The sequence below is a fragment of the Eurytemora carolleeae genome, unplaced genomic scaffold, assembly GCF_000591075.1.
Source record: "Eurytemora carolleeae unplaced genomic scaffold, Eaff_2.0 scaffold718, whole genome shotgun sequence".
Classification (NCBI taxonomy): Eukaryota; Metazoa; Arthropoda; class Copepoda; order Calanoida; family Temoridae; genus Eurytemora; species Eurytemora carolleeae.
Window position 1 is genome coordinate 39,983 of NW_019396607.1, and position 27,321 is coordinate 67,303.

Sequence of the window (27,321 nt, forward strand, 5' to 3'; positions counted from 1 at the left end):
GGAGATTCAAGTGATCGAGGCGCAATATCGTTAAAATCTAGAGACAAATGTATTTTTATTTGAAACAAGAAGCAGAATTAAGTCTGATCTCGTGTTCTTTTAAATTAAACTTTTCCTTTGTTTTAAACTTTAAAGTTTTGTTGAATAACATCCCTGGTTGTTTTAAACTTTTGCATGCAATTTTAGTCCAGGACCTGAAAACTTACATAAATCTCTAATTCATTCATTTTGGAAGTTTTGGAACTGATTTAATTCAGATTTTAATAGAATTCTTCTACATAAAGTTTAAAATAACAGAAGTAAAATATCCATATGAGACTCAAGAGTCTTTACATTTTGTTCGTTATAAAGAATCACCGAAAGCATTTCAAACTTACGAACATTTAGTTTGAATGTGAGGTATATCTCAAAATTGCTGTCTTCCTTTTACAGGAGTGTATATTTTTTCAAAAATCAGTTTTCCTCCCCCCCCCCTTTTGAAATTATTTTTTTCCCCTGGTCGTTATATAAGCTTGCACTGGCGCGGAGAGCAAAATTTTATTAAGGGGTTTTATCCGCTTAATTGAGGAAAATCAACGAATTTCGGGGAAAAAGTATAAAAAGATAATTCAAATCATAAAAATCTGAAAAATGTACAATCCTGCCCTAACATTCTTTTCATGATTTTAAAGACAATGTTTTTAATTTCTAAACGTTTTTGGTAGATCAATATAAAGACTAAAATTATGGTTGCTCCCAGCAATGCATTTATCTAAATATATATACTAGGCTTTTAAGGCGCTTCGCGCCCATCTTCTATTTCAACTTTTAATTGTGGCTTTATCTGTAAGCATCTTCTCTTTGTACAGTATAAAACAAAAACAGAACAAAAATTTTCGGATTATTATTTTTTCGCGCATTTTCAATATTTTACAAAAATAAAAACTTTTAAACACATAAACCTTCCCTAGGGTCACGTGAGGTCCCACACAAAATTTGGGCACGATCGGTTCATCCATGTTCACGTTTATTGGATACAAACAAACAGACAAGCTAAATTTATATATAGAGATTATATGTTCTGAACTTAAGATTGCGTAGCATGAAACATTTAATGTTTATACAATAAAAACCTCTTTTTTTGGAGAAGAACTCATAATAAATATATAAATATATATATACATATTTTATATCCTGAAGATTACGTAGCATGAAACATTTAATGTTGAAACAATATCTTCCACATTATTGATCAGATAAAGGGCGCCGCTGGTGATTCGGACATTGTAATCTTTACATCGAGGGTCACTTGAAATTACGCATACATTCCCTTTCAAAATTGTAAAATTTTGTTAAATTTATAAGCCTGAACTTTACGTTTAAATTCTTGTAAAAATGCTGAAACATTTAAAATAGACGTTTTTTGCTCTACGGGTTTCATCTTCTTTAAGCTAAAAATTCTTTGATCCAAATTTTCTAATTTATTCTCCTTTTGTAAACCTGAAATTAGATAGAATAAGCTGCTTAAAGACCAACAATACATTTAATCAACTTTTAGAAACAGGCTGTATCTACAGGGGTACTCACAAAATATGTAACTTTAAAGACGAATTTACGGAATTTTTTACGGATAGTGATTTTTTAAAGGTTTCAACTTTTTCAAGCCGTTTCGTTAACGGTTATTTCCAACCGTTAAAAAATAAAATCTCAGGTTTTCGAGGGTACAAGAACGAAACTTCATTTTGGAAAGTTTTTAACAGTTATTACAGAATTATTGGCGTTATTACAGTATAGACGGCGTTAATGGCGCAAAGCACCGAAAAAAATGTGAAAAAATTTAAACCCTACCAACAAGTAAAATTTTTTTTAAAAGTTTAACTCAATTTTAAGCAAAAAAATACGAAATTCACTGTTTAAAAAAATTTCGTTTCATTTTCGTTTTTAATTTTTTTTTGAAGCGGCTAATGGCCGTTTCGTGAACGGTTTAAAAATCAACGGTATTTGCCGTTTCTTTATTTTCGTAAAGCTCCGTTCCGTTAACCAGCCCTAAATATAAATGCAGGGTTGCTCACAAAGAATAAAACTTTAATGACGATTTTTCAAATTTTATTTCTAAAGATCTGAAAGTTAAATTTGATTTTGGGTCTAGAAAATGGTTTTTAAAAGTTGTACTAAATAATTTGACACAGAAAGCAGAAAGTTTAAAGTATAATGCAATAATTTATCAAGTCCATTCCAAAGTCCAGTTCTACATGGGTGACCCTGTAAATATGAATAATAGAGAGGACCTATGGGGTAAGCCTCCCCCACCCCCCGAGAGGTTAAAATGTGTTTTCAGGGCCCCACCCCTCTCTCTGGAATGTATAAAAAGTCTGAAAAGGTTACCCCCCCCCCCCATCAATAGATGTTAAACGCACTTTTCTTAAATAAGATTCAAGTAGTTATTTTTCAACCTGATCTGATTTTTGTTTTTAAATTACTACCAGCAAGTCTATACATTAATCATCTTTTTATTCACAATGGCAACATTAAAAGCATTGCCTGGTCAATAAGCCATATTCATCATCTGCTGTTTATTGATTATTTTCACTTGTCATTTCCGAAATAGATGACTTGCGCACTTCTGCCTTACAAGCAGTGGAGGAAATTTTAAAAATCGTAAAAATCTATACACTTTTTAAGCTTTCCAGTTTATAATCAGTTTTAGATTTAAAGGGTACCGATGTGAATCAGACATGCCCTTCTATAAAATAGAGAAGATTTTTTGAAAAATTACGCCTTTATAATCCCTTTCATGAAATTTCAGAACCGAATTGTTTTGAAAAGTATTTTTGTTCAAGAAGAAATTGATGTAGTTTCAAAATATTTGAATAATTGTCTAACTTTGATAACTTTACTTTGGAATCATCCATTAGCAAAACTTTAGGATATCAATCAATCATTCACTGTAAGAAATTCCTATCAGAGTTTTCGACCCCTCGAACCAAGGAATAATAATATGTACTGCAGTTTCTGGGAAGCACTTTGTTTACATCCCTCCCAGAAACTTTAGAACGTATTATTTTATTTCAGTTCCTCCTATCTTCCACTCGGACATTGCTACAAGCTAAGCCTAGCGGATACGACGTACAGAAAGGCAGAAAGGATAAGAAGAAATTGATTAAAGAAGAGGGGGGGGGGGGTTTACTGAGTAAAATTACATACAAAATACATTGCTTGTATAGTCAAATGGATTACAAAGAGTGTAGCCTGCGCAGAGGTACATATATCAAAAATATACATAGGTTACATTTAACATTGACATACAAGATTTCATTGGTTACAGAAAAGGTTGAACTTGAAATGCAGGCATTTGGTTGGTTGAAAAGCAAGAGGCGGAGCCTTTGTTAGAGTTTGGTTGTCTAGCATTGTGACTCAAGCTCACAAGAAAAAATCTATAAGATTTAATTCCTTCTTAAAAACCAAAGCTAACAACAAGTGCTTGATATTGCTAAAATATACATGTAAAGGGCTACAGAAAATCATTTGTGAGTAAGAGCGGTAAAATCAAAGCCCAAAGGCCTTGCGACACTTCAAAGTAGACCCTGTTTTAAAAATTGATGAGACTTTTTGTAAAGACCTCTGGATATAAAGGTTAAACTTTTTTGTGTAAAAAATGAAGTATACAGTAAAAAGGGCGTATTTTCAATGCCAGTTATGATGGATAGTGAAAAAGTTAAGTATCAAGATGTTCATTTTACAAATACGTACTTAACAAGACAGAACTTTTATGTATAGCGTTTACCAGTGTTTTTCATTTATGCATGTTATCAATTTGATTCTGAAAGTGCCGCAGGGGATTATGATTTCTAGATTACGTATAAAATTATTATTACATATTCACATACCGATAATTCAAACCTTAAAAATTTATGGTAATTTTTATACTAGCATGAATACAACCACCCGCAATACTCACGTTATATAAAAAGCGGGTGTTTTAGAAGACCCTACAATAGAAATTGCAGAAGAAAATTTGACAGTATTCTCGTTTTCTAAAAATATTCCCATTAAGAAAGACAACTTGCAAAAGTTATTTTTCTTTCTAAAAAATAAATTGATCGAGTCCAGCAAAAGACTGTTCAAAAAAAACTTTTATTGATAATTGACTTTTGTCCTCCTAAATTGAACAAATACTTTAAAGGAATGTTCGCAGTGATGAATAGGTGATATGTAAAATCTCAAGCATATGTATGTGTATTGCAACTTATTATTTATCATTCAAACCATACGCCATTCTTCAAAAATGTGTAGAAAGTATTTAGATGTTTATGAATTATAACTAAGGTTTCCATTTGCCAAAATTTTGCGCAATTTTTGTGAAAGAAAGCGCAAATTTTTGCTTTCACTTTGTTACATGTTTGCGCGAGAAAAAAAGCACTTTGCGCAATCATTCGCAAACTTCATTTCAGGCAAAATTGCGCTATTCCGCTTTTGTTTTATTCTGTTTTGCGCAATTTTGCAGAAAAAATTCTCATTAAAAAGTTGAATAAAGGTGAAACCTAAATAAATTATTTATCTATGTGATTGCAAATTTTGATACATAATTGCAATGCTTAAAAGGGAACTGATTAATTACCTAAAACTTTACTTTGCAACCTGATACATAATGGCACACTACTACTTCTTTAGAGCTTAAGCTAGAAACAGACGCTAAGAATTTTTAAAATATCTAATTCTAGAAAAAAGGATTAGTGAGTGTGAGCCAAAGGCCAATGCTTTGAGACACTTCAAAGTTGAGGCTGTATAGAAATTTGATGACTCAGGGCTGTCTACATCTCAGTAGGCATATACTTTAATATTTCAATCATACGCATTCTACTAGAATTAAGTAGTCAACTTTTGAAATATTACCATGCACCACACAAAGATTCAGACATTTAAAAAAAACTATGCATCAATTTTCAAGTTTCAATTTTCTAATTTCTATTTCATTAATTTTTTTCCCTCAACTTAAAGTTTGTGTAACACAAAGTAACTAATTTAGTGAAGCAATATCATAATTTTAGTTTAATGTAAATTTTTTAATAAACCTTCAATTGTTTGATTCTGTGCTGAACTATAAATTTTGGTTAATTTGCTTAAAAATATCATGTTTGAAAAAAAAAATTACGTTTTTCTCAAAACTTCCGGTTTTGCGCAAAAGTTATTCCCCTTCATGCGCAAAAATTTGGTCATTTTGAGGAAACCCTAATTATAAATCATACATATCATAGTTATATAATTTCTACACATTTTTTTATGACTGACGGTTTGAATGATAAATAATAAGTTGCCAGGGCAGGGTTCCGCTAACTTCCTGGGCTCGAACAGGATATTGCTGGGCTCATGGCCGCATAGCCCCCCCCCCCCCCCCACAAAGGGACTCATTCATCTATCAATATATCTATTTATTCATCTATCATTCTGTCTATCTATTCATCTATCAATTTATCTATCTATCTACCCATCACTCTTTCTATTTGTCTGTGTATCCATTACTCTATCTATCTATCTGCCTATCCATCATCTATCTATCTATGTCTATCTATTTGAAACTTGATGCTGAACCTGAAGATTTCAAAGTTAAATATTTTTCCTTTCTTCTATTTTACATCCTAACTTTTGATTGAAAATCTTTCAACTTTTTCCATATTCTGTTTCAAAAATAACAAACTTTTTTAGTATAAACTAATAAAGAAGCAACCTAAAATAAAATAAATAAAAGTTTTGTTGTGTCCAGAATTTCTAATATATTTAACAGAAAGATTATTATACAAAAATAATAAAAACCCTTCCCCCCCCCCCGCTGTATATACTGTCATTGTCTATAAAAGACAAACAAACACCAAGAAATATTCCTTGCATTGCACAAATAAACTTTTTAGTGGTATTTTTTGGGATTTTCTTGAAATTTGAATTTAATTTCATTTTAAGAAATCCCTACACACAAAAAATGTACTAATGACCCCCCCCTCCCTACATACAAAAAAGGTACTAATGAACCCCCCTCCCTACATACAAAAAAGGTACTAATGAACCCCCCTCCCTACATACAAAAAAGGTACTAATGAACCCCCCTCCCTCCCTAAAAATATCCGTTTTTCATAGAACCTATATCTCTTTCACACTCCATAAAGCTTTTTTACTTTTTTTAACATTACAAATAAATCTATAACATTTATTTCTAAAAGTTATAGATTTCTAAAATTTATAGAGTTATAGTTCATCGTCGAAAAATACTAACAATCCACCACTAATTTATATTAAATATAGTGTGAACAATAAATATGTAACTTTCCTTATCCTTTCCTTTTCTTTTCCTCTTATTTCTATTTTTAGATTTTTTTAGAATTGGGGGGCCTACCGTCTGCACACAAAAAAAGGTACTAACGACCCCCCTCCCTACACACAAACATATAAGAGTTCTAACTGATGTTCCTGTCTCGAAAAATTGATATAAAACCGTGTCAAAATTATACCAAACCGTCTTCTTCAAATTCTAAAATTAAACATTTTAAAACATTCAATATTTATCCTAAAGATTGTTATTAAAACCACAGAAAATAATACATTAATGATTAAAGAAATATCAGACAACAGAAGCAGCAAATCCAAGAGCCCATGAAACCTCAAACCCCCTGAATTAAAATAGCCTTGAAAATGAAAATTATATATTTTTTCACTATTTTCCATAAAATTTCATTTAATTTATTTTTATTTTTTTTTATTTGGTTTTCAAGTTTCTTAATGACTCCTATATATCGTTTCAAAAAGTGTTATATTCTGTCAATTGTGATAATCAGAAAACTCTGAAATGGGAAGACGAGTTTTTAGAAATACTTAATTTTTAGAAATACTTTAGTGTATTTGATGTTGTTACTTATCAAACTGTTTTACTAGACACTTATTAAATCAGCAAGTTAAAATAAATGGGTCTGTTTACACTAAACAATTACTGTGTCCCATGCGCATTGGAGTTTTAAAGTCATAACTTGAATCTAAAAGTCGTATTCCAATTTCAGAGTTTTCTGATTGAGACTTTGCTGTTTAAATCCGCAACTAACTTTTCTAGAGAAACCACGATTAAAAATGATTGACAATTTCCCTTTCATTAAACCACCTTAAAGACACTGTAAAGGAAAAATGAAAGGTAAAGGATGAAACCTGAGAATCTCAGGAGTTGATTGAGACATATAAGAGTTCTAACTGATGTTCCTGTCTCGAAAAATTGATATAAAACTGTGTCAAAATTATACCAAACCGTAAATAATTAATATTTTGTATAAGAGTTGTAGTATTAAACAGATGATATTCAACAAATACGCAACCAATCTGAAAACAACGATATCCCAGAGGAGCCTGAGAAACTTAGTTTTGCTCCTATCATTATTTGAATTTAATAATTTTTAATTTTTAAAAGATATAATTGATAATATTATTTATACGTCTGGATCATGTCACCAGAACTCCAACCAATGGTAGTGCAGTATTATTGTCACATGTATCACGTGACCAAAATACTGCACTGCCATTGGAGGGAGTTCTGGTCACGTGATACGGACGTATATCTTACATATATAGGTTTTGGTATAATTTTGACACAGTTTTATATCAATTTCTCGAGACAGGAACATCAGATAGATGTCTTATAGGTATCGTTCAACTCCTGAGATACTCAGGCTTCAGACTATATCCTCTTTCATTTTTCCTTCACAGTCCCTTTGAACTCTACATAAAAATGGTGTAATAATAATGTTTGTATAAAGAAGATTACCTTGAACCTTATCAAAAATATCTCCCCAAAAGCCTTTCATTTGTAAAAGCAAATCCTGTTTTTTGGTATGCAACAAATCTCATGGAATCCAGAATTAATAAACTTTTACAAAGTTGAAATAATTAATTAAAAGTTTTCATTGAATCCCCAAAGATTTGTAATGGTTTAGCATTCCATTTGAAAGTTTTAAGATAAGTTTGCAGAATTTTCTCTTTTTGCTCAAAGATTTTGATAGTTTATTTTCATGAAGATAATTAGATAAAACCAGGAATGTAATCTGAGCTGAGCTGAAAACTTTAGAATGTGATATCCTTAATCCCGATCTGTTAATTAATCTGGATATTAAATTCATGAGGAGAACAAGCAATATTTAATCTGGAGATTAAGAAAAAGAGTGGATCAAGCCTTAATCCCGATATCCACCATTCTAAAGTTTCTAGCTCTGAATACTTTAGAATGGTGGATATCGAGATTAATGCTTAATCCTCTCTTTTTCCTATTATGACACTAACTTAATCTTGTACTTGTATCCTGAAAAGTGTAAAAAATTCAACCAATCAGAGTCGCGTATATGAAGCCGATAAATTTTAAATTTTGCGCGCCATTTAAGATAAATATACAGAAACGGGAGGAACTCTCAAATTAAAAAAAACCGGTTTTGAATTTTTCTCTCCTATGTCCAAGAAAGAACGGTTTAAGAAGAAAATCAAAAGTGTGTCCATTGGATACTCAGATTAAGTAATCGGGATTAAGGATATCTCATTCTAAAGTTTTCAGATTCAGGAAATGAGAATTTATTATTATGAATCTACTTAGCAGGGGAAAGAAGATTTCCAACCATAATCATACTGCAAAAATTATTAAATCCAAAATATGCTTACAATTACCTTATGTCCATAACGAAGTCTATGGAAGAAAAAGTTTCTTTTTTAAATCCATATCCTCTAAAATTAATCAAAATTAACCCTTTAGTACATTCATCTACATATTTCCCCCTGCAAATCTATTATTTAATATTTCCCCTATTCAACAAAATAAACCTAGAATCAGTTTTATTTGCAAGTATAGATTGTACCGTGTATACGTTATGCCTTCGCAGCATTTTTATAAACAATAAACAAAAGATTGAAATCTGAAATGCAAAATTGATTAACTGATCAAGTTCAGATTTTTAATTTTCATTTTTTATATTTTCGAGTAGATCTGCCAATCAGAGATAATACAGCAGCAAGAAGTATCAATATTGGGACTGCAAGCGTAATTTTAAGTGACTCTAACTTTAAAGATGACAATGTCCAATTCACAACGGTACCCTTGAAAGCTTTGCCGTTTCAAGTTTTGGTTAAATATCAATGCTTATAATTTTGAAAACTGATTATTTAATTTGTGGTTTCTCAACAAAATTGACTTGGGTATTTCTACTGCAGAAAAGATTAGAGATTATTAGTACGAACAAATTTTTAATCATTTTAATCATTAATTCAATCGTCCACATTTTTAATCAGATAAAGGTTTCTAGGGTATTGTTGTAAATCGGGCATTTCCATCTTTGCATGGAGGGTCACTTAAAATTAGCCGTACAGTCCCTTTAAAGGTGGACTTTTTCCCCTAATATTCTATAGAAGAATTACCTTGTTAAAATATTGAATATATATAGAAGATCAAAACAGTTTAAATCTGTGTTTTCATCAGAAATCTGATTACATGCATCAACAATCCTTAATCTAGCTTCCTCTAAACCTAAATATATTAATGTTCTTTAGTCTGAGAAAAAATCACCAAAATTTATAAAAAAAAAATTTTGAGAGTGCAACAGCTTTTCTTGAATCCGACAATTTTCCCACTTTCAAGAAATTAAAAAAAAAAGTATGAAGTTGTTGAATCCCGCAAGGTTTTCAGTGGTTTTACAACTCTCTTTTAAAACTAAATTATGGTCAGCATTTTAAGATTTGATTAAAGAAGTTCTTTTTCCTCAACATGACATATTTTAAAAGTTTGGTTGATATATATATGCAATATTTTTCTCAAAATGATTCAAAGAGATTTTAAACGATGTATGATCTATCTAAATAATAATACTCTTCGCTCACATATTTATATACATGTTCGCTATAGCATGGCCAAACGGCTGGACCAAATTGGCTGAATTTTTTTAGGTCACAAATGCATGGATATATTTTTATTTCCACGTGCATAGCCGGCTGTGTACTAATATCATGATTTAATACCAAGCGAGGGTAAATGGTGGGTAACTAACTTAAACCTCAGCAACGCCGGTCAATCCAACTAGTTATAATACCTATAGATTGAGTGTGCATATTCAAGATGACCGCAAAATCCCAATAATAGGTTGACATAGCGTAGAACCTTGAAGCAGGGAGAGCAGCAGAAAACTAGTTTATCAATAAATTTATTATTTTTGGATTATCCATTTGTTTGAATTATTTCATTTCAATTTAAGGGACTATAAACGGAATTTCAAGTGACCCTCCGGGCTTTAAAATATTTATCTGATCAATACTGTTGAAGATGCCGTCGTTTTTCTTACTTGTGTTTATTTCCGCGGGGTTGTAAAAGCAAGAAATGCGCAAGTCACTTTCTCATAGAAACCGCAAATGAAAATAAACAATTTAGGGAAACATACACATTGATAACTAATTAAAACTTGATCAGGCAAAGCTTTCAATGGCATCGTTGTACATCGGGAATTACAATCTTTGTATGCAGGGTTACTTGAAATTAAGCTAACAGTCTCTTTAAGGATAGGATTAAATATTTTTTGTACCAAAAGAAATTTCCAAAATCTTCTTTAGCGTCGCGTTTTATGTAGAATGTTTATTTAGCATTCAAAGATTAAAGGGAGTGACCGGCAATGTATGATAGTTGAACTGAGAATGTTCTATTGTGGAGACATTTTTTAGGATTTATTTGAGACAAATAAAACATTTTAATGATGTATAATTACTGAGCTTGAGCGCAAAGTCGACATTCAAAATCATCCATTTTGGTGGTTACGTTTTGAGAATCGATTTTTTAAATTATTAAATAACGACGACGAAAAATGTATCAAAAATTCTGCAATAAACTAACTAGATGATTAGCAACATATTTCTCGATAAAAATTTGTCAATAAATCAATGTTAGAATCAATTATTTCTTTTTCATCCTTAAATTGAACTTCTTATAATTTACGAGTTTGTTCGCAGATTTCTACAAATTACAAATACAAAGTCTTTACCATAAAAATTCCAGAAAATCTACAGAAAATGTTTTCGAACAATAAGACATTACAGAACCTAATAACTGAATAAATAACTTAAAGGGACTGTAAAGGAAAAAATGAAAGGGGGAATAGGCTGAAAGCTAATCATTCTAGCTCTCGATCGCGACCCATGAAAGTTATATCTTATATCTAAAAAAAACGATTCTCAAAACGTAACCACCCAAATGGATGATTTTGAAAGTCGACTTTGCGCTTAAACTCAGTAATTATACATCATTAAAACGTTTTATATGTTTCAAATGAATCCTAAAACATTTCTCCACAATACTGCATTCTCAATTTTACTACCATACATTGCCGGTCACTCTCTTTAAGATGGTTTTAATAATATCTCATTACTAGGCAACACTTAAAATGTGAGGTTTGTTAGAAAAAGTAAATTTTCCGATATTTTTTACCTTTTTAGAACGTTAAAATTTTAAGCACTTTTGGGTGAACTGTATGTATCAGAGATAATAAAATAGCATCCCGCGTTGTGATATTTTTGGAAACACATGAATTTTTATCTATTAGACTTTTTAGTTGAATTAAAAGTTTTACTTTCGGTGTGTTCGGAAGTTCTTCAGTTATAAATAATGGAAAATACTTCGTTTTATAAGAAATGCGCCAAACAATAAAAGAAATGTAAAACCGCAAATTCTATGTAAAATCTCTGGTTACACAGAAATTTTAGAAAATTTCTGGCAAATTTCAATAATTTCAATTTCCTGAAAACAATTTGAAGCAAAAATGTTAGAACATGTTTCCAGGTCAATAAAATCATTAATAACGTCCTCGCAGACCTCTAAATAAATAGATTTATTAAAATATATATTTTTGTAAATTCTTTCATAATATTTTTGTTTTACCTAAATTTGAAAAATTTGAATGATGAAGAAATTCAAAATCATCTGGTAGAGTTTCAAGGGTAGAAACAAAATCTGATAATTCTAGATTTTCAAAAAAAAAGTTAAAATATAACAAAATTATAACTTATTTTACTTATTCTTTTTCGTACCTGGATTTAAAATTGTACAGGGTGAATCAAAAATATCAGATTTTCTAGTCGGAAATTCGGAAAACCATTTGAGTTTAGAATTCAGACAGGGGTTCAGTAATATCTCTAAAATAAAATATTTACATATTTATGACTTATTAATATTAATGATTTTACAAAAAATATAAACCCTGTTTTACATCCTTTGCAGTTACCTAAAATCCCCAGATTCAAAAGATAAAAATTTAATTTTCAAAAATCTAGCTAAAATGCTTATTATACAGTTCGGGTTCTGAAACATGTTAATGGGCGGTTTCTGCCTTATAGAAACCGAGCATTAGGGCGAATAGGTGGTTTCTGCCTTATAGAAACCGAGTATTAGGGCGAATGGGCGGTTTCTATAGAAACCGAGCATTAGGGCTAATAGGCGGTTTCTGCCTTATAGAAACCGAGCATTAGGGCGAATAGGTGGTTTCTGCCTTATAGAAACCGAGTATTAGGGCGAATGGGCGGTTTCTGCCTTATAGAAACCGAGCATTAGGGCTAATAGGCGGTTTCTGCCTTATAGAAACCGTGTATTAGGGCTAATGCTCGGTTTCTGCCTTATAGAAACCTAGCATTAGGGGTAATGCTCGGTTTCTGCCTTATAGAAACCGAGCATTAGGGCTAATGTTCGCTTTCTGCCTTATAGAAACCTAGCATTAGGGCTAATGCTAGGTTTCTGCCTTGTAGAAACCTAGCATTAGTGGTAATGGTCGGCCATTACGACCATTTCGTTGGAGAGCCCCAACTTTTCATTGACGACCCCCTCCCCAAATTATCATTGGAGACCCCAGCTTTTCATCAGGACCCCGAATTTTTGTTGCAGACCCCCAGATTTTTATTGGAGACCCAAATAATTTAATATTGGAGACCATAGATTTTCTTTGAAACCGACATGTTTTCTTTGGAGACCCCCAGATTTTCATTGGAAAACCCTTGTATGTGTCCATATTGAATGAATACCTTGTATGTGTCAATATTGAATGAATACCTTGTATGTGTCCATATTGAATGAATACCTTGTATGTGCCCGTATTGAATGAATACCTTGTATGTGTCCATATTGAATGAATACCTTGTATGTGCCCGTATTGAATGAATGCCTTGTATGTGTCCATATTGAATGAATACCTTGTATGTGCCCGTATTGAATGAATGCCTGGTAAATGAGAAGAATCGTAAACCGTTTAACGGCTTCATCCCTCCCAAAACAGAGATTACTAAATTAAGAAATAAAAAAACGTGTTTATGGTTTTCCACAAAGCATTAAACTTTAACGGCGGCCTACAACTCTTAAAATGTAACAATTTGAGGGTAATGATTTGACAAAGTAAGCAACAAAGGTTACAAAATTTATAGATGATAAAATTAATGTTCAGTCGCCTTTTTAAACTCTCATCCTATGTGGGAATTCAATTTATAAACGCATTTATAAAATAATATAATTTTTAAAAGTTAATTATGACTAATTTCTACCTCTGAGAAAAAATAGCTTGTTTTTCACCAAAAATATCAACTTCAAAACAATCAAATATTTCTAAAGTTAATAATTATACTTCAAATCAATAATATAATCCCTAAAATTAATAATTATTTCTAAAATTAATTGATTAATTAAAACTGTGTTTTTTCTCACTACAGTCGTCGTCGTTTATATTAATACAACGGAGACGACTTTCTATTTCAATTTTGATTTCTACCAAGCTTTCAAACAGTAGAGACACATAAACATGTAAACAAAGAGAATATGTCAATTAAGAGCTTCTTTTTGTTTACAAGTAACCTTGAAATTTAAAAAACGCTTGTCAGGGATCAAATTATTATGGATAAAAAAGTCGTCTTCATTGTATTGTTATAAACGCTGACCACTGTATTTTCCCAAGTTAAAAGAAAATAATGGGAATTGGAAGTTGTTCACTTTGGTCATTTTAAAACATATTGAAGTCAAAACTTTTGTATTGTGAATCTCAGAATCAAAATTGATCTCTATCCTACATCATTACATGCAGACGGATTAATTGTTATTCCTCTTCAATATCCCGTGACAGTCAAATCCTGCAGCGAAATGAGGGATCAAGCATTGACCCTCAAATTAAAAAAGAGCCCGCATTTTATATCGAGATCAAGCGTCCAAGATTAACAATGTCCACTCAAAAGTTCCAATACAGGTTGTCCCAATAAACATGGAAAACGGTGTTTGATGTTTTGTAACATTTCTGCAAGATAAACAGTGAAGATAAACAACTGTACCGCGTTTATAAACACGAATTTCTGATATTAGTAAGTACGAGACAGTATTCAGTAAAAACATAACAGACAAATTCTGAACTCTAGCAAACGTATTATATATAGTTTTCCTATTATTAGGCATCACCATACTAAATCAAAAAATCATTTACAAAGACGATATCGAAATCGTTACTGAATGGGACACCCTGTAGATAAAAACGCATGAACACTTGTAGTCTAATTTTTTTAGCCTTTTTTCTTTGATAAAAGATTGAAATACTGGGGGTCCCAATAAACATGGAAATTCAGAGACGAATTCAAAATTGTCTTTGTAAAGAATAAGCGTTATTCTACCTAATTTCAACGGTCAAAATAATGTTACGCCTGCTAGAGTATATTTTATGTAAACGGTATAGACTGTTTTTTTATTCTGAAAACCGTTGTATGATGTTCTGTAACATTTCTGCAAGATAAACAGTGAAGAGAAACAACTGTCATGTATTTGTATAAAAGAATTTCTGTAATTGTTAAATTTCTGAACTCTAGCAAACGAATTATACAAAGCGTCCCATATCATATTATAGATTATCTCCAATCTTTAACGCCAAAACACGCACATAATACACGAAAAAATCTAGCAATTTCTACAAAAAAATGTTCTATTAGACTTTAATTTTCTGATTTGTCCCCCAAATCTTAGTTTAGACCCATTGAAGCGGTCTAATTTTATGTGGGACACCCTGTAATTTCCCAATTATAGGCATCACCATACTATATCTCAAAATCATTTACAAAGACCAAATCAAAATCGTCTCTTAATTCCCATGTTTATTGGTACAACCTGTATGAAAATTGTACAAAATTAGCTTGCAAAGATACAGGGTTACCAATAAAGGATAATACTTCAGTGACGACTGTTCATAATGTTAAATAATTCATTTAAAGACGACATTTAAGGTAGAAAACTCAATTTAAACTTGGGATCGTCAAATTTGAAGAGTTTCAAGTCATCTTTACAGTTTCATCCTTTGTGGATAAACCTGTTTTAATTGTGATTTTTTCGTAACATGTTAAAAATAATTAAATAATAAATTTACCAGGGAAACATTTAAAAGCAACTTGTGTTGATCCTCCTCCCATATCCAGTGAACCAACAGACAAACCAGATCCTCCCTCTAAACATACAGTCGTCACCGTATATATCAATACACTGATGACTACTTTCTTTTTCAGTTTTTATTTGTACCAAGCTTTTAAAGAGCAGAAACACTTAAACATTTAAACAAAGAGAAGTTGTCAATTAACAGCTTCTCTTTGTTTACTTGTAAATGAATAATCTGAAAATTGCTTGTTAGGGATCAAAGGATCAATATTAACTAAACATCATCTTCATTGTATTGCTATAATCGCCAACCTCTGTATATTAAAAATTAAGATCAATTCCGACTCAGACAGAACGATCGTGGGTGAGGGCAAGTATGATTTAATTCCATGATAATTTTTCATATTAAAGGGATCAACAGAACATGCGCTATTTCAAGTCTACCTCACTGCATAGATGACAATGCCCGATTCACCACGGCAACCTTTAAAACCTTTACCTGTCTAGGTTTAACAGTGTTTAATTAAGGGAGTAAGGAATAGAAGGGAGATACAACTGACGCGGTTCGCCCTACCATATGATTATACATGCTTTGCAGGCGGGTACTCCATTTGAATATGAAATATTCTGAATAGGTTATTGTATACGCAGTAAATGTACATCAGACAAATACTTCTTATTCAAATGGAGTACCCGTCTGCAAAGCATGTATAATCATTTGGTAGGGCGAACCGAGTCAGTTATATCTCCCTTCTATTCCTTACTCCCTGGTTTAATTGTATGTTTTCCTGCAGTAGGATTGCCGAATGTAAAAGTCGCTTTTGTGGAGAAACCGCACAATTAAAAATTATTAACTTTTAAGGGTACCGTTGTGAATCGGGCATTGACATCTTTGCACGGAAGGTCACTTAAAAAATGTTTAACGTCTCTTTAATTAAATGATATTGTAAAACTTTTAGTAATTTCATAAATGGGGGGAAAAGTATTGAATGCAAATCTATTAGATAAGTGAAGAAAAAAATCCTAACAACATAATCTTTCTGAAACCCTGAATACATTTAGTTCTAATTTATGATTTTAAAATGATGATAAATGTTTGATTACCTAAAATATTTGTTGATATAAGTGAGTAAACCCCCTCTTCCTTACCGGTTAGAATCCAACAATGTTCATCCTAAACACATTCAAAACTATAAATAATAATAAAATATTATATTAAAGTATTTGAAATTTTAAAATGTTCAAGTGTGGTTTCTCTATGAAAGCGACAGAAACAATAGAGTTAATTGTTAGAATTAAACACTTAAATAATACACATTTTGATCAGATAAAGGTGTAAAGGGTATCTTTGTGAATATGACATAACCCTGTTCACCTGACAGGCTGTAATTTTATTTAGAGGGAGACAATCGAAAATATAATTTTCAAGATTTTTTGATTTTTTGATTTAATAACTAACAAATACAGTCAGCGTCGTATATATCCATACAATGAAGACGACTTTCTATCTTAATTTTATTTTTTACCAAGCTGTCAATTAACATGGATACGTATATAAATGGTAGCAAAGCTTAACTGTCATTTATAAGATTTTCTTTGTTAACTTGTAAACTTGTAATTTGAAAAACGCTCCAAACTTAAATAGAAAAGTCGTCTTCATTGTATTGCTACAAAACTGTACCTTGAAAATGAATTCTGTCCTTGAAAAAAAGTCTCTGATGTACATCATTATAGACTCGGCTCCCTAAATATATTTTTTAAAGCCATCGACCATGTAATTTTAATTTGCAAAAACAAGTTTGCAAAATTTTGAAGAACTCGGCTCTAGAAACTTTAATATTAATAATAATAATAATAAAACATATTTAGGATAAAGTAGATGCCGTATTACAGATATATATGTTTAATAATAAATTTACTTTATGGGAAGTTTTGGGGAACAAATTTGCATAACTTCTTTCAGAATTACTCTTCCTTTTGGTATGGGCTTTCCAAAAAAGCAGTCTGCCTTTAGAACAAGTAAGAATTTTAGGGATAAATAGAGAGGCATGAATTATGGAAAAGGTAAAAAATAAGATTAACCTACATACTAATGCTTACTTGGGGTAAAAATGTAACATGGCAAAATGTTACATCAATTTATAATTTTTTTTGATAAATACTTCTCATTTAAACTTTTTTCCTTTCAGATTTACCTCCGGATTTGAAATCTGTAAAAGTCTAAGCCCGGCCGTAGCTCCGACATAAAGAGGGGTAGATCTTTAAAAAAAATCAAAAAATAATTAAAATATTTAATTTTAATGATTAAAAATGCAAAGTGGTATCACGTAAAATCTACGCGTCATAATTTTTTAACGACGTATAAGATTGTGAATGTTATTTCTGACATCACACATTTAACCCCATTCCTTCAAACACATTCAACCCCATTCCTTGAAACACATTCAAACCGAGAAAACATGAATTTAATATTCGTTGTTCTGACCGTGCTTATTGGAGTCTGTACGTCAAGATATGTCGTAGATGATGTTCATATTGAAGGACAGAAGGGAGGACGCTTAGAGGTCAATGAACAAGGTCGAGAGGACGGTATGGGAGGACTAATTCAAGGCAAAGAACAAGATGGAGGACGTATGAAGCGTAAAGCAAGTTTTGGGCTTCTCAGTAAGTTATTATTCGGAGACTATGGTGGATACGGTGGATATGGTGGATACGGTGGATATGGAGGATACGGAGGCTATGGAGGATACGGAGGCTATGGAGGATATCCTTTTTATGGATGAAGATAGAGGCTCCAGAATTGTATCAGTATATATAGATAAATACATTTACAATAACTAATTAAACTGTAATTATCAAATAAATATAGAACTCATTTTTGGCAGTTATAAATAAAAGTTAGCGAGTTAGATTTGGTTCGATAAAAATTCTACTATTGTATCTTATTAAAGGTTACTCCCGCCGTTTACCCACACTTGAACGATTTTACCGGGAAACTAAATTTTCGCTATTAAAGTCAATCTGCACTCAACTTACAATCTCAAAACCTAGCTAAGTACATTCCCGTGGCTCTTTCGAGTTTCCCAACAAAAATTTGAGGCAAATCGGTCTATGGGTTCCTGAGTTATGATCAAACAAACAAACGGACAAAAAGATATTAAAACTTTATATATAGAGGCTTTTAAAAATAATAATTTTACGTTTTGTAATAAAATAATAAATTAAAATTAACTTGAATACAGTCCTCGTCGCATATATAAATACAATAAAGACGATTTTTATATTTCAATTTTGATTTATATCAAGCTTTTAAACATGGATACAAAGAGAAGCTACAAATTAAAAAAAGCTTTTCTAAACTTGTAAGCTTATACCTGGAAACAATTAGAACTTAAATAAAAAGCTTCGTCTTCATTGTATTGATGACATCGCCGACCGATAGAAGATTATACCTTAGAATATCTGTAGGAAGAACTCCGTATACAACATCAAGACAAATACTAAAAAAAACGAACTTTCATGTTCTAATCCCTATTTCTGTGCAACCTGGCGGTGTAAATCTTTAATATTTCAAATTTGTTTGATGTATAACAGTATTTATAGTTTAAAATATCTACTATCTACCACATTAGGTTGAAGAGATATAGTGATTAAAAAAGCAGAGTTTGTTGCAAAGACTCGTAAAACTTAATGTTTTTATGATAGATCATGCGGCCTTCGACTTTGGGCCATAATCAAACTTACCATGTTGCGTTTTAAAAAGCTATCGCCACAGGTTGTGTTTATAACCAAGGAAAGGTCGCTTTAAACCACAACGTTGATAATAAACTGATTCAGAGGAACTTTTAACTTTTAACAAACTCTGATTGTCTAATCCTTTTTGGCAATTCTGTTAGATTTATATATTTTTTGCAAAAAAAAAATTATATTTATGTAATCTTAAATATTAGAGGGTTAGGTTATGATTACGACCATTTCTGGGCCCGAGCGCTTCTGCTAGGAGTTATAGGACAGATCTTTATAATGATGACGCATTGGTCCAATAGATTTAACATCTGGTGGCAAGTGTTTACCTGAAGTAAATGTCCAACTGCTCCAGGTTGAAAAGAAACTCATCAACGCCTTATAATTACAATTAGACAAAAATGTTATTTAAATTGACTATTTAAGAATTTAGAAAGGGACTTTAACAAACAATTGAATGGAAACTGTTAAAATAGAATCAAGGACTATTTGGGAAAATTAATTATTAAAGATATTTTAGGACAGGTTTTTTGTAAATGTTAGTGTTCAACTGTAAGTGGAGAAGTTTGTTGATCCATTGCGAATGGATTTTCTCAAATACTCTATTAAAAACTAAAGTATTTACCTCCATCAATGTAGCATTCTTCTATTTGTTTCAATTCTTGAGAACTCATCACCTTGAAAATATACAGATATAACTCGTATAAAACAGAATAAAAGTCGTCTTAAAGTGACCGTACATTAAGGTTGTTAATTAAGGTTACATATACTCAGAGCCCGTTCTCTCTTTAAAAATGTATGAACATTGGTCGTACTTTGGAGGACGATAGATTGGTCGCCAGGGGTCTCAAGCTAAATTCTTTTCTGATAGACAGATAATTCATACGACCTGCAGTACGACCAAACGTAATAGACGTCATGTGGTCGACCAATGTAATGATAGAAGGAATGGCCTCTGGATGCGCTCCAATGTACGGAAAATGTCGTCTTCTTAACTATGGATTCAACAAGTTGCATGTGCGATTCACAATGTTACCTCTTTTTAACCTTTGTTAATGCAAAATTTATAATTTTAAATATTCTTTCTTTTGGCAGAAAATAGACGATATTTTGCTATTAATAATTGGATAAGATGAAAACCTGGAATATATAGAAGGAAGTATGACTGGATCCAGCATCTACTACGGCTAAATAGTAAAAAATAAGTTTAAAGCTGATATCGACGCGATCTTAATATTTTAATAGTTATATTTCCCATTTACAACAGCTTATTCTTTAAACCTTTGAACAATGTACATCATACTGTATAGAGCTCTTTAAATGGAAAAGCTGGAGAGTCTATTGAAATTACTTGAGCGTAGGCTAAATTTCAAGTTACCCTTCGTGGCGTGTCTGATTCACAAAATTAACCTTTAAACCATTGGACAGATTAAGGATAACGGGTTTCTACAAAAACATATGTATTTGAAAACTTTAAATCTTAGAAATAATAATTTCTAAATTAATTTTTACAATCGAAAATAATCTTTACAATCGAATTTATGGTAAACTGCATTGGACATATGAATATTTTGGGATTATTAAAGAATTTAGGCAACGTCAGCTGTGCTACATCAAACTCTTTAAGAATCAACCAACTAAAAAATCTTGAGAAAACTGAATCGTCTATTTTTGTCGTCTTCCTGTTGAGAAAAATATATTTTTATAAATTGTTAACCTAAAAATAAAGCTTCGTTTTCCTGCTGCGGTATAGCACAAGTATTTCCTATGAAAAGAAACACAAAATACTGAAAATAAAATGGTGTCATTATATTTTTCTTTTTGCAACTGTGAAATGGAAAAATACAATGTTGAATATTAGTTATCATAAACCACAAAATTTACTCCAAAAGATAAAAAAAATTGTCTCCATTACATTCAATTGACGAATGTTTAAGGGACTGTAAGCGTAACTAAAAGCGAATCTCAACGCACAGATGAAAAAACCGTTATCTGATTAACAATGTGGAAGAGATTGTCGTTTTTCTAGGTTTAAAATTGTTTTAACTCTGTTAATTCAGGTTTTCCTTCAGTAGAAGTGCCCTAGTCAATTCATATGTTTTCCTATAGTAGAAGTGCTCTATATCAATTCATATGTTCTCCTTCAGTAGAAGTACTCTAGTCAATTCCTATGTTTTCCTTTGGTAGAAGTGCCCTAGTCAATTCATATGATTTCCTTTAGTAAAAGTGCACTTGCCAATTCATATGTTTTCCTTTGGCAGAAGTGCCCTAGTCAATTCATGTTTTCCTATAGTAAAAGTGCCCTAGTCAATTCATATATTTTCCCTTAGTAGAAGTGCCCTAGCCAATTCATATGTTTTCCTTTAGAAGTAACCTCGTCAATTCATGTATTTTCCTTTAGTGGAAGTGCCCTAGTCAATTCATATGTTTTCCTTTAGAAGAAGTGCCCTAGTCAATTCATATATTTTCCTTTAATGAAAGTGCCCTAGCCAATTTATATGTTTTCCTTTGAAGAAGTGCCCAAGTCAATTCATATGTTTTCCTTTGAAGAAGTCCCCTAGTCAATTCATTGTTTTCGTTTGAAGAAGTGCCCTAGTCAATTCATATGTTTTCCTTTGAAGAAGTGCCCTAGTCAATTCAAATGTTTTCCTTTAAAGAAGTGCCCTAGTCACTTATAGTTAGAGAAAACACAAATAATCAGTTATCCAAATATAAACATTGATATCTTTCTGATACTTGATAAGGGTAGCGTTGTGAATATTCTTCATCTAAAAATATTTAATCAAGTGGAGGTGGACATAGTACATTTCAGGATCTTCTGTATTTGGCTCTACAAAAAAACGACATTATAAATCAGAAATTTTTCCTCCGTGAATTTTGCTTTTATAACAATATGGTTAGTAATAACATTTAGCATTATGACAAAAGTACACTTTTATGAAATACAATTTTCAATTTCGAGAATCTTAAATTAAAAGAAATTAATGCAATGCAACACTAGATTATTCAAACAACCCTGCAAGAGTTTAATTACAGGTGTTAGGTACTTTCCCAAGGGCAACTTCTCAAATGTACATTTTCCAAAGTGGCCACTTCCCCATGAAAGAAAAACAACATTTTCCCCATTAAGGAAGTATTAAATGAACATTTAAGCTTAACATTTTTTTAAAGAAAATACACAACTTTAAAAAAGTTTCATTCTGTTTCTCTCAAGAACATGTTGGCGGCCTACACCCTTTCTTCAAAAAACAAAAATTTATTAAACGAAGCCTTCTGAGGCTAGGTGGTCAAGCTCTGCAGCTAATACTTGTTTTAACGAACATATAGTACATTATTTAATGTTAGGTTAGACGTCTGAGGCACCGAAGGCTAAAATGGAGACTGAGCGCTGCGGCTAGAATGGGCTAGGGGGCCGAGCGCTTCGGCTAGGATGTGAAAGGGGTCGAGCGCTGCGGCTATTACTTGTTTTTTTAAAAAAAAAATAAGTAAATTATTTAAGGAAATTGTTACTTGGGAAAATGGATATTTGGAAAGTTAACCGCTTGGGAAATTGCATATTTGGGAAGTTGCCACTTGGGAAAATATCCTTGGGAAGTTGCCGTTTGAGAAAAGACCTTTGGAAAAGTATCTGACCTCTAACTATATACATAATATTAAAAAACATGAATTTATCACATTTGAACAAACGAATTTATCACCCAAATTATAATATTGTAATAAACATTTTAGTTATCACAGTTTTATCAATAATCACGGCTCCACTTCAAAATTTAATTTTAATTTAAATAATAAAATGATGGTTGGTGGATTGATACTTGGCAAGTGGTTGGTTATAAAATATTTAGGGAGTTTCAATAAACATGAGAAATAATAACTGCCAGCTAAAAACCGTCTATAATCTCATAATAGTTAATTCAACCCAACAAGTCCAAGCAGGAGCAGGGGTTTTTATCTCCTAAATGTGGCCTAACAAAATTAGTCTAATGTCCTGGACTTTTCATTCAAGACAAAACCAAACAAAGAGATACTAGAATTCAAGGCTTAAAGGGAGTGTTCGCGAAAAATATTCCTAGAAAATATTTTATTGTGATTGCTACTAATCTTACTTCTATCTCTTAAGTCTATAAGGAGAAAATTGTTAAAAATTACTCATACTGAAGCAACCTATAATCATCGATTTTTTATCGACGCATTTGCATAAAGTTGATATTTCATAATATTTTATATTTTTTATGATACAAAAGTTAATTTGAAAACATTCATTCCTGTTTCGAGGATTTTCTAATAATGAAGGCGACATTTTCATATTTTCCGGGATAGTTCGAAAATCCAGCGGCCAGCCGTGAAAACAAAGTTGCAAGTGAAATATCAATTTAAAAAAAACTAAAATATTAAGAAATATCAACCATCGAAAAGTATCGATGATTATTGGTTGCAATATATAAATGGTTTCTTTGGAATTAAACTGATTTTTTACGATCCGAGTGGAATATTGTAATTTTCTGAATATTTATGGACGCAACGTTCTTCGGTATGAGTCGTTTCTAACAATTATCTCCTTATAGACGCAACAGATAGAAGTCAGATCAGTAGCAATCACCATCAAATGTTTTTCGACGTAAGTCTATACCCCCTTTCATTTTTCGAGAAAACTCCCTTTAAAGTTTTTTTGTCCTCTGAAGTTGTTAAAACGTAGAGGAATAATGCAATGATTTATAATACTGTGATGTTGAAATTTAAAAAAAATATTAACGAAGCCTTTTTGTTTATGGTTATTTCCTTATTCTAGAATTTAAAAAAAGTGCTAAAACTTAAAAAATAAAACAGAAAAACACATTCAGAAACTAGAGTTCAAAATGCCACATTCCCTCCTTAAAATACTACTTAACAATATATGTGGGGTGGGATAAAGAAAATATAAAATCCGTTCCAGATAAAAAATATTTAGAATTTAAAGTTCATATCGGTAAAGTGCTTCCGCCAGATGACTTGCATAGCCCAGTAAACAGTTTAGAGAAAAACTTCAATCCTGAAACAGAAAAAAATTCTTAAAAATTTTTTTTTTGTAAGGTGGGGATTAATTATTTACAAAATACACGCCTTTGCCTCTCTCCCAACTAATCTTACCTGAGACCGAATTTAAAGAATTTGAGCGGAGGCTTAAATTTGAGCTGCGGCTCAAATATGGTTGGTTTTACTTAAATTGTATTCAATGTTTCAAGATTTAAGCCGGCGCTCAATTAAAACCGGTTTTTGGCAGATTTAAGACGCGGCTTAAATTCATTAAATTCGGACACTGGGATATGTTTTGTTTAAAATCATCTCCGTTCGGATCTAATTTATTTTCTCCATGTGTAAGCATAATGCAAATAAAAAGAGGGCAATGCCGGATTCACAACGGTACCTTTATACCATTTGTGTGTTCGTTGAGTCCAGAGATGTGTGTGTTTAAACTCCTTGAAATCGGATGTATTCATATATATATATATAAATACATATATATATACATATATAAATATATTATATATATATATATTTTTTTTCATGAGATATTATTAATAAGCAATCACAATTTACTATGCAGCTTGGACCCGCCTAACCAGGGTTGGTTGTTTTGAGTGGTATTCAGCTGCAATTTACGAATAGCCTGAACTCAACACAGCGCACACTTAAATGTACAGCTGAATACAAGCGAGGGATACAAAAGGAGGTTAAATAGTACAAAGAGGAACTATGTACATTGTACAAATGTACGCGAAACTTTGACCTCGTCAAAGGTTAGCTTCTATCTTGCCACAATATTACAGGGGCTCATTTCAGGAAGCTTTTAAATAAAATGTTTGTTGTATAGCAAAATAGAAATTAAAAATACTTTAAATTGCAGATTTACGCAGATTGATTATTAATCTGAAGATTTTGCTAAAAAAAAAAATGCAGTTTCAAATATTTTTTTTTAATTATTACCTTTTCTTTCCTCTTATAATGATGAAATAAGGTCTACTATCAACTGTATTGATTTTTTTTTAAATATTGAATTAATCAAAGAAGTCAAACTTGTCACTTTGGACTTCAAGACGGTTTCTAGTTTTACATCAGACAAATCCATTGAAAATTTTTGAAGCAATCGATCATCTGCTGTGCTTGTTTTCTTTACAACAAGAATCAAAGATATTGAAAAGCCCAAGAAGATACACAGAACTATATCAGAGCTGTCAACATTTGTTTCGATAAAACAAGGATATAAAATTTCTTTACTCATTTTTATGAGATTAAGCTTTTCGGTATTTAAGAGTGGTCTTTCTTCTTGAGCAGATAAATACTGAATATCTACCAATTAATCTGAGTAGCCTCACCCCCATCCAAGTGAGAAAATAGAATAAGTCTGAAAATTATAGAACTTAAAAAAAAATTGCAGTATTCCCCCATGAATAAGGGAGGTGATATTATTGAATTTGAAGAGTTGTTATATGATCATCACATGATTATTTTTCATAACTATTCAGTTCACCTATTGCTTAAATAGTCTTAATATTTTGAATTAGCATGAGTATGAATTTAAGAAGGTTTTAACTACTTTCAAATTGAAAAAAACCCAGAAAACCCCGGTAAAACCCAATAAAACCAACTGGGGCGGGTTTTTTTGAAGAAAACAAAACGTTTTATTTCCAACCCTGACTGTGCTCCTTACTTTCTTGCTGTCCCCAGGTAGATACTACAGGCTACCATAGGCATAAAGGGGTTGGTGGTGGTGGTGGAAAGATGATGGAGCTCTTGGAATACATTTATGTACTCAACGAACACACAAAGGTGTTCAGGGTACTGTTGTAAATTGGGCATGGCCCACTTTGCGTGGAGGGTTACTTAGAATTATGCTAGCCGTTCTTTTAGGCCCACTGCCCCCCCCCCTCTCTATTAAAAACTCACTGAACGCGCCCATTTTTAACAGGGGGGGGGGGGTAATGATATATTTTTTGTAGAGTGTGGTGGAAAAACTGAACTAGATTTACCTGTTTGTCCTCCTGGAACATAGCTAATAATAAACCATACTAACGACACCACCTAATATGTTAACATTTTATAACAGAAACTTAGAAGCAAATAGTTAATAAGAAATATTCTGGGCTACCATTTAACAATTGGGTCTATCATTTTTTTGTTCATTTTTAATTACAATTAAGCAAATATTTGAAAGATTAAAGAAAAATATCCTGACTTCTATATATAAATTTGGCTTGTCTGTTTGATTGTTTGTATCCAATAAACGTCAAAACTGCTGAACCGATCAGGCCAAAATTTTTTGTGGGACATCACGTGACTACAGGGAAGGTTTATGAATGATAAAAAAAAAAAAAAAATGTGTTTTAGAGGTTTATAATTTTGTAAAAAAATTTAAATTCTTGAAAATGCGCGAATTCTTTTTAAATCCGCAAAAAAAATTTTTTCTTTGTTTTAAAATGTAAACAAAAAGAACATGTTCACAATTTCAATAGAAGATGGGCGCAAAGCGCCCTAAAAGCCTAGTATTTTAAATTCCGATTAAAATGTTAGCTGACAAATTTTCTCAAGGCTCAGAATGAAAGTAAAATTTTCAGATATTGAGAAATAACAAATTGAGAAACTTTGTATCAAATTTTTCTGTCATTGATCAGACTAGTCAAAAGTAACATTTTAAATTTAGATTTCTGTTTGTTTACAAATAAAATATCCTCTGAAATATGAGACTTGATATACTTTGTGACTTTATCTTTTTTATGTTTTTGACCCAATTTTTCATAGCTTCTCTAGTCTAATATACTAAGAGAAATGTTTATGTAAGTGACAAAAAGAGAATTACTTATTTGACATAAAAAAATAACATCACATGTTTAGGTAGAAGTCTATCTGGTACTTTTCGAATAATATAAAAAATGGTAAAAACTATAAAACAAAAATATCTAAAACATTTTTCTGTTAAAAATTCCTGAAAAGCTGCAGCTGTACAAGTGAGTATTGTACTCTGTAATCCCATAGCAAAATACAGAGTCCCTAAAAATGAGTAATTTAATGAGACAGTATCAATTTCATGTCATCATGTATTTCAAGACTGGAATGTTCAATTCACAACGGTACCCCTGAAACCTCTATCTGAGTAAAAATGAAGGATATCGCCAATTTACGAAATAATTAAGTGT

At 31.5% G+C, this 27,321-nt stretch overlaps 1 protein-coding gene across 3 annotated transcripts; it reads right to left on the reverse strand.

Annotated features, from left to right (window-relative positions):
- Positions 1–6,512: 6,512 nt before the first annotated feature.
- On the reverse strand, positions 6,513–23,264 carry LOC111706209 (ectonucleoside triphosphate diphosphohydrolase 1). Of its 3 annotated transcripts, none has more exons than XM_023479011.1 (19): positions 22,765–23,264; positions 20,868–22,196; positions 20,291–20,337; positions 19,776–19,827; positions 19,480–19,528; positions 18,859–18,906; positions 17,602–17,665; positions 17,088–17,150; positions 16,511–16,580; positions 15,402–15,479; positions 13,552–13,612; positions 13,207–13,295; positions 12,055–12,159; positions 11,906–11,986; positions 11,765–11,841; positions 10,074–10,167; positions 9,406–9,514; positions 8,662–8,718; positions 6,513–6,638 (listed from the first exon to the last, which is right to left on the reverse strand). In XM_023479011.1, exons 2-19 carry the CDS (start codon positions 21,016–21,018, stop codon positions 6,590–6,592), a joined length of 1,344 nt encoding a protein of 447 aa, XP_023334779.1. In that variant the 5' UTR covers positions 21,019–22,196; positions 22,765–23,264; the 3' UTR covers positions 6,513–6,589. The 3 variants fall into 3 exon arrangements, with proteins under 3 accessions (XP_023334779.1, XP_023334778.1, XP_023334780.1); XM_023479010.1 differs by having other exon boundaries at positions 20,868–22,211; XM_023479012.1 differs by lacking the exons at positions 13,207–13,295; positions 13,552–13,612; positions 22,765–23,264 and having other exon boundaries at positions 20,868–22,566.
- Positions 23,265–27,321: the final 4,057 nt, after the last annotated feature.